Raw genomic sequence first — 15,614 nt, 5'->3', positions numbered from 1 at the left:
GGCTTTTTTTTATTTATTTATTTAGCCGAAGGTTATTGTCATGTTCACCATTGTCGAAATCGGACAAAACCCTTAAACAGTTAAAGCGTTATGGATCAGGTTGACTACTTCTGTTCTACTATTTAAAAGGGCTACTTACGACTAGGAAAGTTGCATCTCCAATAAATACTGTTTATGATTATTATATGTAGCGGTTTAAATTTTCAAGAGACGTTCAAGAATTCTCCAAAAATAATGTAAATAAATAAATTATAAATAAAAACATTAATCATGAACAAGATTTCGTCTTTTTCATCCTTCAATCTTTCAACAGCCACCCACCAGAAATCAATTTCAATATATAACGTTGATTAAAGAAACAGAATTTCACTTCTAATCAAACTAAATTTCATATTTCGATGTTTTATGGGGCCCCCCTTCTTGAATACTACACCGGGAATACACTATCGATTACCCTGGGTACTTCTTATTTACGATAAGTTGATTTTATTCCATGTCTTTATGCGTTAATCGTGCAAGTGTTTCAATTTTTTCCTGAAAGAAATTCTTGCAATTTCAATCCAAACAAAATAACAAAACTCTCAGTTTTGTTTGTCTCGACTTTTTGTTTGACAAGAAAGAATGCGAAGTGAAAAACTAAAAAAGGAAGGTAATTATATAAATTATATTTAATAAAATTATGGCCAAGGTAAGGATGAGCTCATTCCGTCGACATCCGGCTCTACTCTTCTGAAGCTTGTCTTCTACCAATTGTGGCGGGTAAATATTTTCTAAATCTTATTTATTATTTATTTTTTCAACTTTCAATTAATATTATATTAATAAACTATGACGCAATAATCTTTCATTTTCCGGATATCTTCAAACCGACTGTGATGTCATTAATTTAGTAATGTTTGTTATCATTATTTCATTAGATATTAATTGAGGAAGACATTTTCGGATGGAAAAAAATAATTATAATTCAGTGAATGGGTATTAAAATTAATTATAGGCTTTTTTTTCCCAACTTCCAGTTAATAGCTGCTAAATGTAAATCATCAGGGTTAGGGTTTCATCGGAAATAACCTATAGTTTTGACCCTTTTTTTTTAAACGAAGTGAATCCGTGTAGGTTAAGTTTTTCTAGTTTTGTGACATAAACAAGATAACTGTTGAAGACAACTATAATTTTAGTTGAAGAACTAAGTTTTTGAAGAAAATATTGTTAAGATAAAAGTCATGTGAATATTCCAAGATGAAGATTCAATAGTTAGTTTGCCAAATCAATTAATAATCCCTAAATTTAGATTTCTTGCTTTCTCTTCTAAGTTATAGGTATAACATTGAGTATCAAAGTGCAGTGCTAACGGTGTCATAGAAATTCAAATCATGAAATCTTCTTGCCATGGGATACATAAAATAAGTAAGTACGTAGTAGAAAAAATTACCAGTTTCTATGGACCAACCTGCCCATTACGGAATTAGATACGGTGTTCTATCTTTCCTCTTTCATTAAATTTGATGCGTGATTCCATGAGCGCAAAAATCTTTTTAAAGCGAAATTAAGTTTTGTTTTTTTTCTGGCGACGAGAACGTGAATTCCTTAATTTTAAAGATTTTACAGGTATGCATTCATAATAAAGATATGAATAAAAATGAAAAAAGTATGTTAAAAAAAAAAAAATTGTGTGAATTACACAACCAAAGACTTTCAATCTCTGAATTTCACAAAAAAAATATGTAATTATTAGAAAACAATATAAAGTTCGTAAAGCCGAACATTACACAGAAATGTCAATTTACTTAGGAGGGAGAACCTCCTCCTAAATGATTCAAATTAAAATTTATACATCTACGTTGTATGTAATGAGTCTACAAAATTTAGAGAAAAATTGTGGAAGTACCATTTTACGACAAATACTCCAAAAATTGGTAAATTCCACTCAGTATACTGGTACTCTTGTACGTGGAATTTTCTTCAAACCAGGGATTTGAAAGAAACATTTAACGCTACTTGATAACAATACATAGTTCCGCCGATGGTCGTTGCCCATGGTAGTTGTCTTTATTTAATTTCCAAGTGTATTATAAATATAGACTATATAATAAAATAACAATACACAGATTTGTATAGTGTACTGAAATGATTCATTAGAAGGACGCCTACCCACCACTATGCTATCCTTGATATAATTCTCCCAGAAAAATGTTCCTAACAATAGTTATAATCCTGCATTTGGGGAAAAGGTAGGCAAGTTCAAAGAAATTGGTAGCAGCCGCTTTTGAGATAACCTCAAAAATTGGGGAAAAAACAGCTGTAAAGTGGTAGTGCTTCCGATTTTGGGCTTTTTACCGCTATTTGCTTCCGGTCCTAAGGGAGTAGGGAGTATCCTCCAGACGAAATACTAAATGCTTTCTACGAGTTCATCATTGCCTACACCCAAAATATTGGGTCAAACATCTAGACATCAGTATTTCCTTGTAGTTCTTGTTAAACTCAGAATAATAACATTTATGTGTCCGGAGGCCGGCAGTGCACTGGAAAAAGCTCCGGGCGCTAATAACCTCAGCTGTTGATGCGCCAAAAAAAAAAAAAAAAAATAACATTTATGCTAAACCGCTAATTATGAAAAGTTTACTGCCAGTATCAACAGCCAGGAGTAAAAGATGTTAGAGAGCATCACTGATTTTTCGCAACAAACAAAAATACTGTAGCAAATAGAACTCCCACGCTAACGAGCACTCTACAAATTCAAAATAACTTAATAATATAATATTATTTACCTTACGCTTATTCTCAATTATAGGATCGATGATAACGCCATTGTTGCAGGCCCATGCAGGTGCACAGAAATGATCATCTTTATTACAGCTGTTTGGATGTTCTGAATACTGAATGGGATTTTGTAATGCGCTCGACAGAAATGGATTGTTCGGCAAGTCTATCGGATGAGTTGTCTGTTCTGGATTCAGCTCTTCACCGGGTGGTAATGATTGTTGGCTTTCTTGATTTGGAGATTCTGGACTTGGATAATTATTCGAAGGCCTCTTCGAGATTGAATCAAGATTGTTTTCTTGATTTTGCGGTTCAAATTCATTAGGCTGATTAAAGGGTTGGGTTGATTGTGGGTGTGCAGTTGAAGGATGCTGGCCAAATGGGGACTGGCTGGGTTGTTGACTTGAAGGTAGATGGGGGAAGAATGGATTTTGGTTAAAAGGAGGTTGATTTGATTGCTGTTCTGGGGATTCTAGTGGGTCAGAACCATCTGGTCTCTGCTGAGAAGGATGTTGAGGTTGTTGTTGATTTGGTTGATAACCGCTAGGAGGCCTACTCGGATTGGAATGCCCAAATGGAAGCTGGTTAGGCTCTTGTCCGATTGGTGACTCAGGCTTGTTGGGCAATCCTCCTTCTGGTTGTGTCGGCCGCGGATGAAAAGATGAGGGCGGTAAAAAAGTACTTCCCGAAAATAGAGCACTCAGAAATGGATTATTTGAGAAATCAATGGGTTTATGTGGCTGTGGAGCCGGCTGTGGAGAAGGACTTCCTTCTCCTCCGTTGCATCCATGTCCGAAGCCTCCATTATCACAAGGAGATTTTTCATGATTTGGTTTTGCGGCAGGCACTTTTTTACCGAATGGTGAATTCGGCCCTGCCCACCAGAAGCCAGAGGACGCTGATGATTCTCCAGCTGGATTGAAGGTTGTCGAAGTCAGTTGGTAATTAGTGCCGTCAGGTAGAGTACCTGATTGCACTTGGGTATTTGGAAAGACCTCATTGTCTGATTGCGGCCTGGATTCAGAGGGTGGGATTTGGCGCCCTTTGGAAGCTGTTAGCGGTCCATATCCTGCTGAGATGCCCAGGACAGTCACCAATATTAACAGCTCATTCATTACCTTCCTCCTAAAAAAAAAAAAATTACATTAAAATCCGAACAAGAAATGTGAAAACAATCTGGAACCAAGAAAACATACACACCTAGGATTTTTCGAGGGAAGAATAGTATACACCTAAACACAAAGTTTCGTAATGTCGCGCTTTTGTCTAAATTATTTTCTCTAAGCTCGAAACTTATTCGACATATTTAGTTGTTGCTACCATTACGTAGACTTAACTTCAAGTTGCATATTAAAGCCGAGAACTTTGTTTCCTCTCCAGAATGAATGAATTTCCATTGGAAAAAGAATTCGTTGAAAAAATATCTATGTTAGGGTACCAGAATCATTTTATACGATCATGTTGTGTTCTTGGTTAGCCTCCAATCGTTAAAACTAAAAAGTTAACTTAGCTTAAACGCTAGCGTTCATTACAATTGGTAGTGCCAAACTCCTATGGAGAACTGCGTACGTGCAGGAGGCTGATGAATTACAGATTTTCGTGAGGTGATTAGATTTCTCATGTTTTGGTTTTTTCATAGGTCTTAAGTTCATCCAAAACCTTTTTCGGTGGAAATTCTAATAATGTATAACCTAAGCATGAAAAAAATATAAAGTTATGAAAGGAACCAATTTTCTACGTATCTTCAATGTTGTAATGTTACGATAGCAATAAACATAAAATAAATATTTATGTTGTAGTCTGTTTATGTTACAGTATTGTAAAATACAAAACACACTATACTAGTACATCATGACCGTGAATTTTCTAGCTTCCTTTATTATTTTTTCTCAATTTAAGGCGCCTCAACATCACGAGTTCATTGACGATCGGTGCCTTTATCAGTGCGCTGTTGGCATGCGGATTGTTTATCACCAGACAGTGAGCTGTTAAGCCCATACGGATCGGGAACTTCGCGTAAGAATCTAACCATTGAGTTAATCTTTTCCCAAGCTTCGCTTAAACTTCGTGAAGTCGTTTAAACTGTACTGTGGAGGTAACCGCCAGAAATAATAAAAATATTTCAAATAAATATAAATCTAATATGTACGAAGGTTGGTGTGGGCCGCTGGAACTGTTTTCCATGAAATTTTGTATTAAAAAAAATATATATATTGAAAAATCTACTTATAGAATCGTTAAGTTTCATAAAATCTAAAACATTATTGATGAGTTCACAACAGTTCCTAAACCAGTGCATCACGACGTAGAAAATAGTACCCACTTGGGTAATTGTAAACCCATAGGGGTGATGATGAATTACAGATTTTCGTGAGGTGATTAGATTTCTCATGTTTTGGTTTTTTCATAGGCCTTAAGTTCATCCAAAACCTTTTTCGGTGGAAATTCTAATAATGTATAACCTAAGCATGAAAAAAATATAAAGTTATGAAAGGAACCAATTTTCTACGTATCTTCAATGTTGTAATGTTACGATAGCAATAAACATAAAATAAATATTTATGTTGTAGTCTGTTTATGTTACAGTATTGTAAAATACAAAACACACTATACTAGTACATCACTACACAATTTACCCGAACATAAACACAAACTGGAAGTCATAAATTGAGGTGATAACAGTCGGGAAGATAAAGTCCCTGGTCTCGTAGGATAGGTTACAGAATAATCGCAACAAACAACCCCATTTGCATATGAGCTCGCCCACACGTTGTGGACCCTGAATGTTGGAGACTAACAATTTTTTCTGAACAATGACTCATGTATAATTCCAATTTTGAACTGGCAGTCTGTAGGTATGTATTTGTACTTTCTATTTATATTTAACTTTTGATTTGTTCCATTTACTATTATCGGCTAAAAGGAACAAAGGTGTCAAATTGCTAAAACAAAATGCATGTATCCCAGATTTCCGCATAGGGATGTCGATTCTTTTTAACTTGGTTATTTTCTTGAATTTTTTTTTGGAGCTATTGGATTTGAACGAAGGTTCAACTTTCCAGATTGAATCTTAAAAACTTGGAGAAAGAGTTTCTAACAACTGTGACTTCAGCGGAAAAAAGGCGAACTCTAAAATATTAAAACTCCTGTTAAAACTGATCTGGACTCGAAACATAACATTGAAATACTATTGGCCTAAAAAAAAAATACTCAAAACCGGCTGTATCCTGTAATTAATTGCTAGACACTTCTGAATCCGCAAAACTTCAGACTTCTTGACATCGTGCTCATACCTTTGTCGCCTTACCCCGTGTGGCTGGGGTCTAGTAAGACTACAATGAATAATTGTAAAGTAAGAATATATGTATCGTACAGTGATTCTTATAGAACCGATGAACTATTGGTACTGGAAAACATCACTGACAGACTAAAAACAAATCGACAGCAACAGAATTCGAAACTAACACAGGCTGTACTAGAAGCTAACCATAATCTTGTTGGTACAATTATTCTTATAAAACATTCTGAATATCACATTGTAAATTACTATTTCTTATTTTATTTCTGTTACCAGGAGAGTACTATTGAGTTCTTCTGCTAGGAATTGTAATAGTGTTGATTATCGATTGGGTTTAGCTTATTTATTTGTGTGTGTAACTCTAAACGAGTAATCGCAGAAATATTTCACGTAGTACTTAGATTCCCTCTAAAGTGTCTTTTTCGTGAAAATTACAGTTTCATCTCTTGTGAATTTTTTAAACTTTGTTAAAATTTCGGGTTTAATGAAAATTCCTGAGGTTTTCCGAAAAATGGCTTCTAGAATTTTGTTTAAAGTTTTTAAATAAAATTCATAGACGAAGATTTATAATTTTTACATAAATTATTCTTCTATAAAAGTTCGTTGTAAAGCCGTTGTCGGAAAGGGGATCCTTGCAAGATTACATGGTGTATGCACAGTTTGTTTTGTAGAAACTACAATGTTAGACGACTCAAAGTTTTGGGTTTGAAGGGGATGTATTAGTTAGAAATATTAGAATCATAATAAGGGACAATTTTGATGTTTTTAAGTGGAAATAAAATGCAGATATAAGATCCTGTCCAAAAGCTCCAACGGGTGTAGATGGAGAGTTAACTATTGGAACATCCGCCGGATCGTAGCCATTTGGGCAGAATCAGAGAAATAACTCAGTGCTTGAAGCCCAACGACTGCTCAAGAGAGATCCTACAACATCGGCACAAACTTAGTCACCATCCATCCCAGGATTTAACTCTAAATTCTATCCCGTGTTTTTTTCTTCATGACACCACAACCACAGACTCAGGTACCTGAGACAAGTAAATCCAATATAGACGATACACACTTTTTAAACAGTACAAAGGGAATTCTAAGGGTGCTACTGGCGATGGAAAGACAAGTACTAAAGATGCACTGGTGATTACATACACATATATACAGGTATATATGACATGTCAAATCTTGGTAATAGTAATTTTATTGGTGTATTTAAGGGAAAATCGTTTTTTCAGGGAGGAATGACGCAGGACACCTGCTGCGTTAATCGATTGTGTCCAGGTATATCTTTAGGTCCAAAGTAGATGGTAAAAGAGATGGCCTGCGGACAAAACAGAAAGCTGATCTGGAGTAGTCCAGGCTGATAAAAACAGCGCTTGCTAAGAGAGCTACAATTGGACCGAACTCCTGTACTAAGAGTTCCTCCTCTCACAACCAGGAACAGGGAGAAAGCGCCTACCTTCATCTCCAGTCTGAGAAGGTGATCTATTATTTACTCTTTAAAAAAGTTTTTCAAATGTTTGTATCTGTAAACTTAACTATAGCAATATCGCTTAGTTACTAATTATCGTGCTAATCTCGCTAGCTAGCAAGACTGACTGCATATAAAATATTATGTTAGTCAAATTTGTTTTTCTTGTAGAATCAAAATAATAAATTATATTTCTTAGTAGGTACTTCTGAAATGCTGTTTTCCACAAATCAAAAGACGTCTCGATACCGCTTCTTCGTGGACAAAGAAAAATTAATAAATGACCCTTGAAGTAGTTCTTCCAAACAGAATTATTCTGCTATTAGAAACAAAAACAAAAAATGCATAATTACCCTGGAATAAGATTTGTTTGTTGTTGTTTTTTTTTCTTTTAATGTCTTCATAAAAAGAAAGAAAATGCGAAAAACTAGAAAATGAGAGTAAATTTATACTTTTGTTTATTACACCTATTAATTTATTTTAAACGAATCTTTAAATATAATGATAGTAAAACTGCGAAACTAATAGGTTCATGTAATAGTAACTCTGCAACTAGCAAATTGTTTACTTTCTTCCTAAATACCAACGTACCAATTACTGCATCCTTTAGATTTTTTGTGAGTCAGAGTTCCGCTAGAAAAATATCAATGAAATGTGTTCCGCAGTTTCTTAAAACTTTTACTGTTTATGGTACAGAAATCCTAATTGCAACTTATTTCTCCATTCAATGTACCGTACTGCAAACATAATTACATTTTTTACTCCCCTATCTTTCGTATGATGCAGATAGCCAATCATTTTAACTTAGATTTCTTACAAAAAATTTTTAAATAAAGCCAGGTGTCAGCCATTTCTTTGAACTACTTGTATTTGGTAGGATGAAAAAATAATTGCCATTTCAGTCGTGATATATTTATTATGCCGAGCTTTCGACCTAGTGACTAGGTCATCTTCAGGGCTAGTTTACAAATAAATATTTTTACATTACAGGGTTGGTGTGTCTTCTGTCTTGTCTGTTCATGGACTGTCAGAACAAGACAGAAGACACACCAACCCTCTAATGATGTAAAATATTACTTTGTAAATTAGGTAAACGTTTTTGTAAATTTCTTTACATTATACGTATTCATTTAAATATAATTATTGTTACCACACTGTAAAATATGTTCCACAGCCCTGAAGATGGACCTAGTCCTAGTATTAAGCTCGGCGTAATAAAGTTTTTTATAATGACTGAAAATGGTTATTAATTATTCATCCTATTGAAACTATGAATCAGTCACCAAAAAGAATGAACAACTATTTGTATTTGTATAAATCTTTATAAAAACCTCTAAAACGTTAAAAATAAAATGCTAAAGCCTAATTATAAACCTAAAATATATAAACCTAAATTATAAGTACTTGAATTTGTATTATTTATGTTATTAATATGGTTGTTTCTGTAAATTGGACATTGATCCCTTTTTTAATTTCAAATAAAATGAAATAAAATTTCGGTGCAGTGTTCGCGACGGTTCAATTTAAGTTCAATTTAAAATTGAAAATAACTTGTAGGTCTAAACAAAGAAAATCGTTTTACAGGGACGATATATTTTTCCACTTCCTTCAGATTTACATTACAGATATAGCTAAAAACTAAAAACGTATTTTCCCCCCTCGGAGTAATCAGAAAATGCGTTATTAAGCCGTAATTCTCGTACTGAATACTCAGAAGTAAATAGATACCTGAGGCTAGTAAATCCAATATAGACGATACACACTTTTTAAACAGTACAAAAGGAATTCTAAGGATGCTGCAGGCGATGAGAAAGACAAGTACTAAAGATGCACTGGAGATTACATACACATATATACAGGTATATATGGGAAGATGCCGCTGACAACGGGTGGTGAAGACCTCAAGGACGACCTCTCCTTCTACCCTGACACTGACACAGGCTGTGCAGTACTTACCCAGTATCTTAGTAGTTAGGGAATACCTCCTTGATCTAGCCCAACATCTTTTTTGCTGTGTTGTGACCACACAGTTCATTGTTCTTAGTAATACTTGTGCTGTTTGCCATAGTTTTTTGGTATTTCCCCACTTTAGTGTTGGAAAAATCTTTTTTGGAAAACTCACAGGACTTTCTCCATGATTAAGAACTATTAAGTAAAGCGTACTATCCTGGAACCGATCAATAATTTTTCAAATGTTTTTATCTACAGCTACAAAGACTTTAAAAAACAAATCCTTCAAAGAAAATGGATGAAGCCATTTTCAAGAAAATTGGAAAGCACACTTGTTGCTTCCAGTTGTGAGATTTTCATCGCTAAATTCTGTCATTCTGATTTTTTCCCCTTTTTAGTTTACTTGCTCTTACACATAAAAATAGGGTGTTCTGGTGAAATTTAATGTTACAAATTTGGCCCTGTTGCGTATAATTATTTTCGCTTATTAGCAGTTAATATCGTGCCACGTTAGCCGAGCGGTTAAGTGGCGAGATCTACAATGCTAAGATGTATTGTGGTACTAGGCTATATTCCCCAGTCTATACCTTTAATGGTTAATATGAGTAATTTACAGTAAAGTATGTTTGCTAGTCGCCACGATAGCCGGAGCGGTTAGAGGCTAGACCCGCAAAGCTAAGATGTATGCGGTACTAGGCTATATTCCCCGGTCTGCACCTTTAATGGTTAATATGAGAAATTTGCAGTAAAGTATGTTTGCTAGTCGCCACGATAGCCGGAGCGGTTAGAGGCTAGACCCGCAAAGCTAAGATGTATGCGGTACTAGGCTATATTCCCCGGTCTGCACCTTTAATGGTTAATATGAGAAATTTGCAGTAAAGTATGTTTGCTAGTCGCCACGGTAGCCGAGCGGTTAGAGGCTAGACCTGCAAAGCTAAGATGTATGCGGTACTAGGCTATATTCCCCGGTCTACACCTTTAATGGTTAATATGAGAAATTTGCAGTAAAGTATGTTTGCTAGTCGCCACGATAGCCGGAGCGGTTAGAGGCTAGACCCGCAAAGCTAAGATGTATGCGGTACTAGGCTATATTCCCCGGTCTACACCTTTAATGGTTAATATGAGAAATTTGCAGTAAAGTATGTTTGCTAGTCGCCACGGTAGCCGAGCGGTTAGAGGCTAGACCTGCAAAGCTAAGATGTATGCGGTACTAGGCTATATTCCCCGGTCTACACCTTTAATGGTTAATATGAGAAATTTACAGTAAAGTATGTTTGCTAGTCGCCACGGTAGCCGAGCGGTTAGAGGCTAGACCTGCAAAGCTAAGATGTATGCGGTACTAGGCTATATTCCCCGGTCTACACCTTTAATGGTTAATATGAGAAATTTGCAGTAAAGTATGTTTGCTAGTCGCCACGGTAGCCGAGCGGTTAGAGGCTAGACCCGCAAAGCTAAGATGTATTGCGGTACTAGGCTATATTCCCCGGTCTACACCTTTAATGGTTAATATGAGAAATTTGCAGTAAAGTATGTTTGCTAGTCGCCACGATAGCCGGAGCGGTTAGAGGCTAGACCCGCAAAGCTAAGATGTATGCGGTACTAGGCTATATTCCCCGGTCTACACCTTTAATGGTTAATATGAGAAATTTGCAGTAAAGTATGTTTGCTAGTCGCCACGGTAGCCGAGCGGTTAGAGGCTAGACCTGCAAAGCTAAGATGTATGCGGTACTAGGCTATATTCCCCGGTCTACACCTTTAATGGTTAATATGAGAAATTTGCAGTAAAGTATGTTTGCTAGTCGCCACGATAGCCGGAGCGGTTAGAGGCTAGACCCGCAAAGCTAAGATGTATGCGGTACTAGGCTATATTCCCCGGTCTACACCTTTAATGGTTAATATGAGAAATTTGCAGTAAAGTATGTTTGCTAGTCGCCACGGTAGCCGAGCGGTTAGAGGCTAGACCTGCAAAGCTAAGATGTATGCGGTACTAGGCTATATTCCCCGGTCTACACCTTTAATGGTTAATATGAGAAATTTGCAGTAAAGTATGTTTGCTAGTCGCCACGGTAGCCGAGCGGTTAGAGGCTAGACCTGCAAAGCTAAGATGTATGCGGTACTAGGCTATATTCCCCGGTCTACACCTTTAATGGTTAATATGAGAAATTTGCAGTAAAGTATGTTTGCTAGTCGCCACGGTAGCCGAGCGGTTAGAGGCTAGACCTGCAAAGCTAAGATGTATGCGGTACTAGGCTATATTCCCCGGTCTACACCTTTAATGGTTAATATGAGAAATTTGCAGTAAAGTATGTTTGCTAGTCGCCACGGTAGCCGAGCGGTTAGAGGCTAGACCTGCAAAGCTAAGATGTATGCGGTACTAGGCTATATTCCCCGGTCTACACCTTTAATGGTTAATATGAGAAATTTGCAGTAAAGTATGTTTGCTAGTCGCCACGGTAGCCGAGCGGTTAGAGGCTAGACCCGCAAAGCTAAGATGTATTGCGGTACTAGGCTATATTCCCCGGTCTACACCTTTAATGGTTAATATGAGAAATTTGCAGTAAAGTATGTTTGCTAGTCGCCACGATAGCCGGAGCGGTTAGAGGCTAGACCCGCAAAGCTAAGATGTATGCGGTACTAGGCTATATTCCCCGGTCTACACCTTTAATGGTTAATATGAGAAATTTGCAGTAAAGTATGTTTGCTAGTCGCCACGGTAGCCGAGCGGTTAGAGGCTAGACCTGCAAAGCTAAGATGTATGCGGTACTAGGCTATATTCCCCGGTCTACACCTTTAATGGTTAATATGAGAAATTTGCAGTAAAGTATGTTTGCTAGTCGCCACGATAGCCGGAGCGGTTAGAGGCTAGACCCGCAAAGCTAAGATGTATGCGGTACTAGGCTATATTCCCCGGTCTACACCTTTAATGGTTAATATGAGAAATTTGCAGTAAAGTATGTTTGCTAGTCGCCACGGTAGCCGAGCGGTTAGAGGCTAGACCTGCAAAGCTAAGATGTATGCGGTACTAGGCTATATTCCCCGGTCTACACCTTTAATGGTTAATATGAGAAATTTGCAGTAAAGTATGTTTGCTAGTCGCCACGGTAGCCGAGCGGTTAGAGGCTAGACCTGCAAAGCTAAGATGTATGCGGTACTAGGCTATATTCCCCGGTCTACACCATTAATGGTTAATATGAGAAATTTACAGTAAAGTATGTTTACTAGTCGCCACGATAGCCGAGCGGTTAGAGGCTGGACCCGCAAAGCTAAGATGTATTGCGGTACTAGGCTATATTCCCCTGGTCTATACCTTTAATGGTTAATATGAGAAATTTGCAGTAAAGTATGTTTGCTAGTCGCCACGATAGCCGAGCGGTTAGAGGCTGGACCCGCAAAGCTAAGATGTATTGCGGTACTAGGCTATATTCCCCGGTCTACACCTTTAATGGTTAATATGAGAAATTTGCAGTAAAGTATGTTTGCTAGTCGTCACGATAGCCGGAGCGGTTAGAGGCTGGACCCGCAAAGCTAAGATGTATTGCGGTACTAGGCTATATTCCCCGGTCTACACCTTTAATGGTTAATATGAGAAATTTGCAGTAAAGTATGTTTGCTAGTCGCCACGGTAGCCGAGCGGTTAGAGGCTAGACCTGCAAAGCTAAGATGTATGCGGTACTAGGCTATATTCCCCGGTCTACACCTTTAATGGTTAATATGAGAAATTTGCAGTAAAGTATGTTTGCTAGTCGCCACGGTAGCCGAGCGGTTAGAGGCTGGACCCGCAAAGCTAAGATGTATTGCGGTACTAGGCTATATTCCCCGGTCTACACCTTTAATGGTTAATATGAGAAATTTGCAGTAAAGTATGTTTACTAGTCGCCACGATAGCCGAGCGGTTAGAGGCTGGACCCGCAAAGCTAAGATGTATTGCGGTACTAGGCTATATTCCCCGGTCTACACCTTTAATGGTTAATATGAGAAATTTGCAGTAAAGTATGTTTGCTAGTCGCCACGATAGCCGAGCGGTTAGAGGCTGGACCCGCAAAGCTAAGATGTATTGCGGTACTAGGCTATATTCCCCGGTCTACACCTTTAATGGTTAATATGAGAAATTTACAGTAAAGTATGTTTGCTAGTCGCCACGATAGCCGAGCGGTTAGAGGCTGGACCCGCAAAGCTAAGATGTATTGCGGTACTAGGCTATATTCCCCGGTCTACACCTTTAATGGTTAATATGAGAAATTTGCAGTAAAGTATGTTTACTAGTCGCCACGATAGCCGAGCGGTTAGAGGCTGGACCCGCAAAGCTAAGATGTATTGCGGTACTAGGCTATATTCCCCGGTCTACACCTTTAATGGTTAATATGAGAAATTTGCAGTAAAGTATGTTTGCTAGTCGCCACGATAGCCGAGCGGTTAGAGGCTGGACCCGCAAAGCTAAGATGTATTGCGGTACTAGGCTATATTCCCCGGTCTACACCTTTAATGGTTAATATGAGAAATTTACAGTAAAGTATGTTTGCTAGTCGCCACGATAGCCGAGCGGTTAGAGGCTGGACCCGCAAAGCTAAGATGTATTGCGGTACTAGGCTATATTCCCCTGGTCTATACCTTTAATGGTTAATATGAGAGATTTGCAGTAAAGTATGTTTGCTAGTCGCCACGGTAGCAGAGCGGTTAGAGGCTGGACCCGCAAAGCTAAGATGTATTGCGGTACTAGGCTATATTCCCCTGGTCTATACCTTTAATGGTTAATATGAGAGATTTGCAGTAAAGTATGTTTGCTAGTCGCCACGGTAGCAGAGCGGTTAGAGGCTGGACCCGCAAAGCTAAAATGTATTGCGGTACTAGGCTATATTCCCCTGGTCTATACCTTTAATGGTTAATATGAGAGATTTGCAGTAAAGTATGTTTGCTAGTCGCCACGATAGCCGAGCGGTTAGAGGCTGGACCCGCAAAGCTAAGATGTATTGCGGTACTAGGCTATATTCCCCTGGTCTATACCTTTAATGGTTAATATGAGAAATTTACAGTAAAGTATGTTTGCTAGTCGCCACGATAGCCGAGCGGTTAGAGGCTGGACCCGCAAAGCTAAGATGTGTTGCGGTACTAGGCTATATTCCCCTGGTCTATACCTTTAATGGTTAATATGAGAAATTTACAGTAAAGTATGTTTGCTAGTCGCCACGATAGCCGAGCGGTTAGAGGCTGGACCCGCAAAGCTAAGATGTGTTGCGGTACTAGGCTATATTCCCCTGGTCTATACCTTTAATGGTTAATATGAGAGATTTGCAGTAAAGTATGTTTGCTAGTCGCCACGATAGCCGAGCGGTTAGAGGCTGGACCCGCAAAGCTAAGATGTATTGCGGTACTAGGCTATATTCCCCTGGTCTATACCTTTAATGGTTAATATGAGAAATTTGCAGTAAAGTATGTTTGCTAGTCGCCACGATAGCCGAGCGGTTAGAGGCTGGACCCGCAAAGCTAAGATGTGTTGCGGTACTAGGCTATATTCCCCTGGTCTATACCTTTAATGGTTAATATGAGAAATTTGCAGTAAAGTATGTTTGCTAGTCGCCACGATAGCCGAGCGGTTAGAGGCTGGACCCGCAAAGCTAAGATGTGTTGCGGTACTAGGCTATATTCCCCTGGTCTATACCTTTAATGGTTAATATGAGAGATTTGCAGTAAAGTATGTTTGCTAGTCGCCACGATAGCCGAGCGGTTAGAGGCTGGACCCGCAAAGCTAAGATGTGTTGCGGTACTAGGCTATATTCCCCTGTCTATACCTTTAATGGTTAATATGAGAAATTTGCAGTAAAGTATGTTTGCTAGTCGCCACGATAGCCGAGCGGTTAGAGGCTGGACCCGCAAAGCTAAGATGTGTTGCGGTACTAGGCTATATTCCCCTGTCTATACCTTTAATGGTTAATATGAGAAATTTGCAGTAAAGTATGTTTGCTAGTCGCCACGATAGCCGAGCGGTTAGAGGCTGGACCCGCAAAGCTAAGATGTGTTGCGGTACTAGGCTATATTCCCCTGTCTATACCTTTAATGGTTAATATGAGAAATTTGCAGTAAAGTATGTTTGCTAGTCGCCACGATAGCCGAGCGGTTAGAGGCTGGACCCGCAAAGCTAAGAAGTAT

General features: G+C 38.2%; 1 protein-coding gene and 1 long non-coding RNA gene across 8 annotated transcripts in view; one reads left to right on the top strand and one right to left on the bottom strand.

Moving 5' to 3' along the window:
• The window catches only part of LOC141455218 (uncharacterized), a 99,778-nt gene extending 90,394 nt beyond the window's left edge, over positions 1-9,384 (bottom strand). For 2 of the 4 annotated variants that reach the window (XM_074130113.1, XM_074130116.1), the window contains exons 1-2: positions 9,249-9,384; positions 2,766-3,882 (exon numbers count right to left, since the gene is read on the bottom strand). In XM_074130113.1, coding sequence (XP_073986214.1) covers positions 2,766-3,872 — 1,107 coding nt within the window. In that variant the 5' untranslated portion in view covers positions 3,873-3,882; positions 9,249-9,384. Of the gene's footprint in view, positions 1-2,765; positions 3,883-3,957; positions 4,381-7,083; positions 7,191-9,248 lie in introns of those variants that run through there. The other 2 variants (XM_074130114.1, XM_074130115.1) reach the window with 2 other exon arrangements.
• The window catches only part of LOC141455220 (uncharacterized), a 150,438-nt gene that overhangs the window by 124,443 nt on the left and 10,381 nt on the right, over positions 1-15,614 (top strand). For 2 of the 4 annotated variants that reach the window (XR_012459168.1, XR_012459166.1), the window contains exons 1-3: positions 5,387-5,612; positions 6,826-7,213; positions 7,285-7,529. This is a non-coding gene — a long non-coding RNA (uncharacterized lncRNA). Of the gene's footprint in view, positions 1-25; positions 1,405-5,386; positions 5,613-5,819; positions 6,110-6,825; positions 7,214-7,284; positions 7,530-15,614 lie in introns of those variants that run through there. The other 2 variants (XR_012459167.1, XR_012459169.1) reach the window with 2 other exon arrangements.

The sequence above is a fragment of the Rhodnius prolixus genome, unplaced genomic scaffold (genome assembly GCF_049639745.1).
Source record: "Rhodnius prolixus isolate KJV_2025 unplaced genomic scaffold, Rpr scaffold_33, whole genome shotgun sequence".
NCBI classification, from domain to species: Eukaryota; Metazoa; Arthropoda; class Insecta; order Hemiptera; family Reduviidae; genus Rhodnius; species Rhodnius prolixus.
Note: the sequence above shows the minus strand (reverse complement) of the source record. Positions and strands in the feature narration are given on the sequence as shown.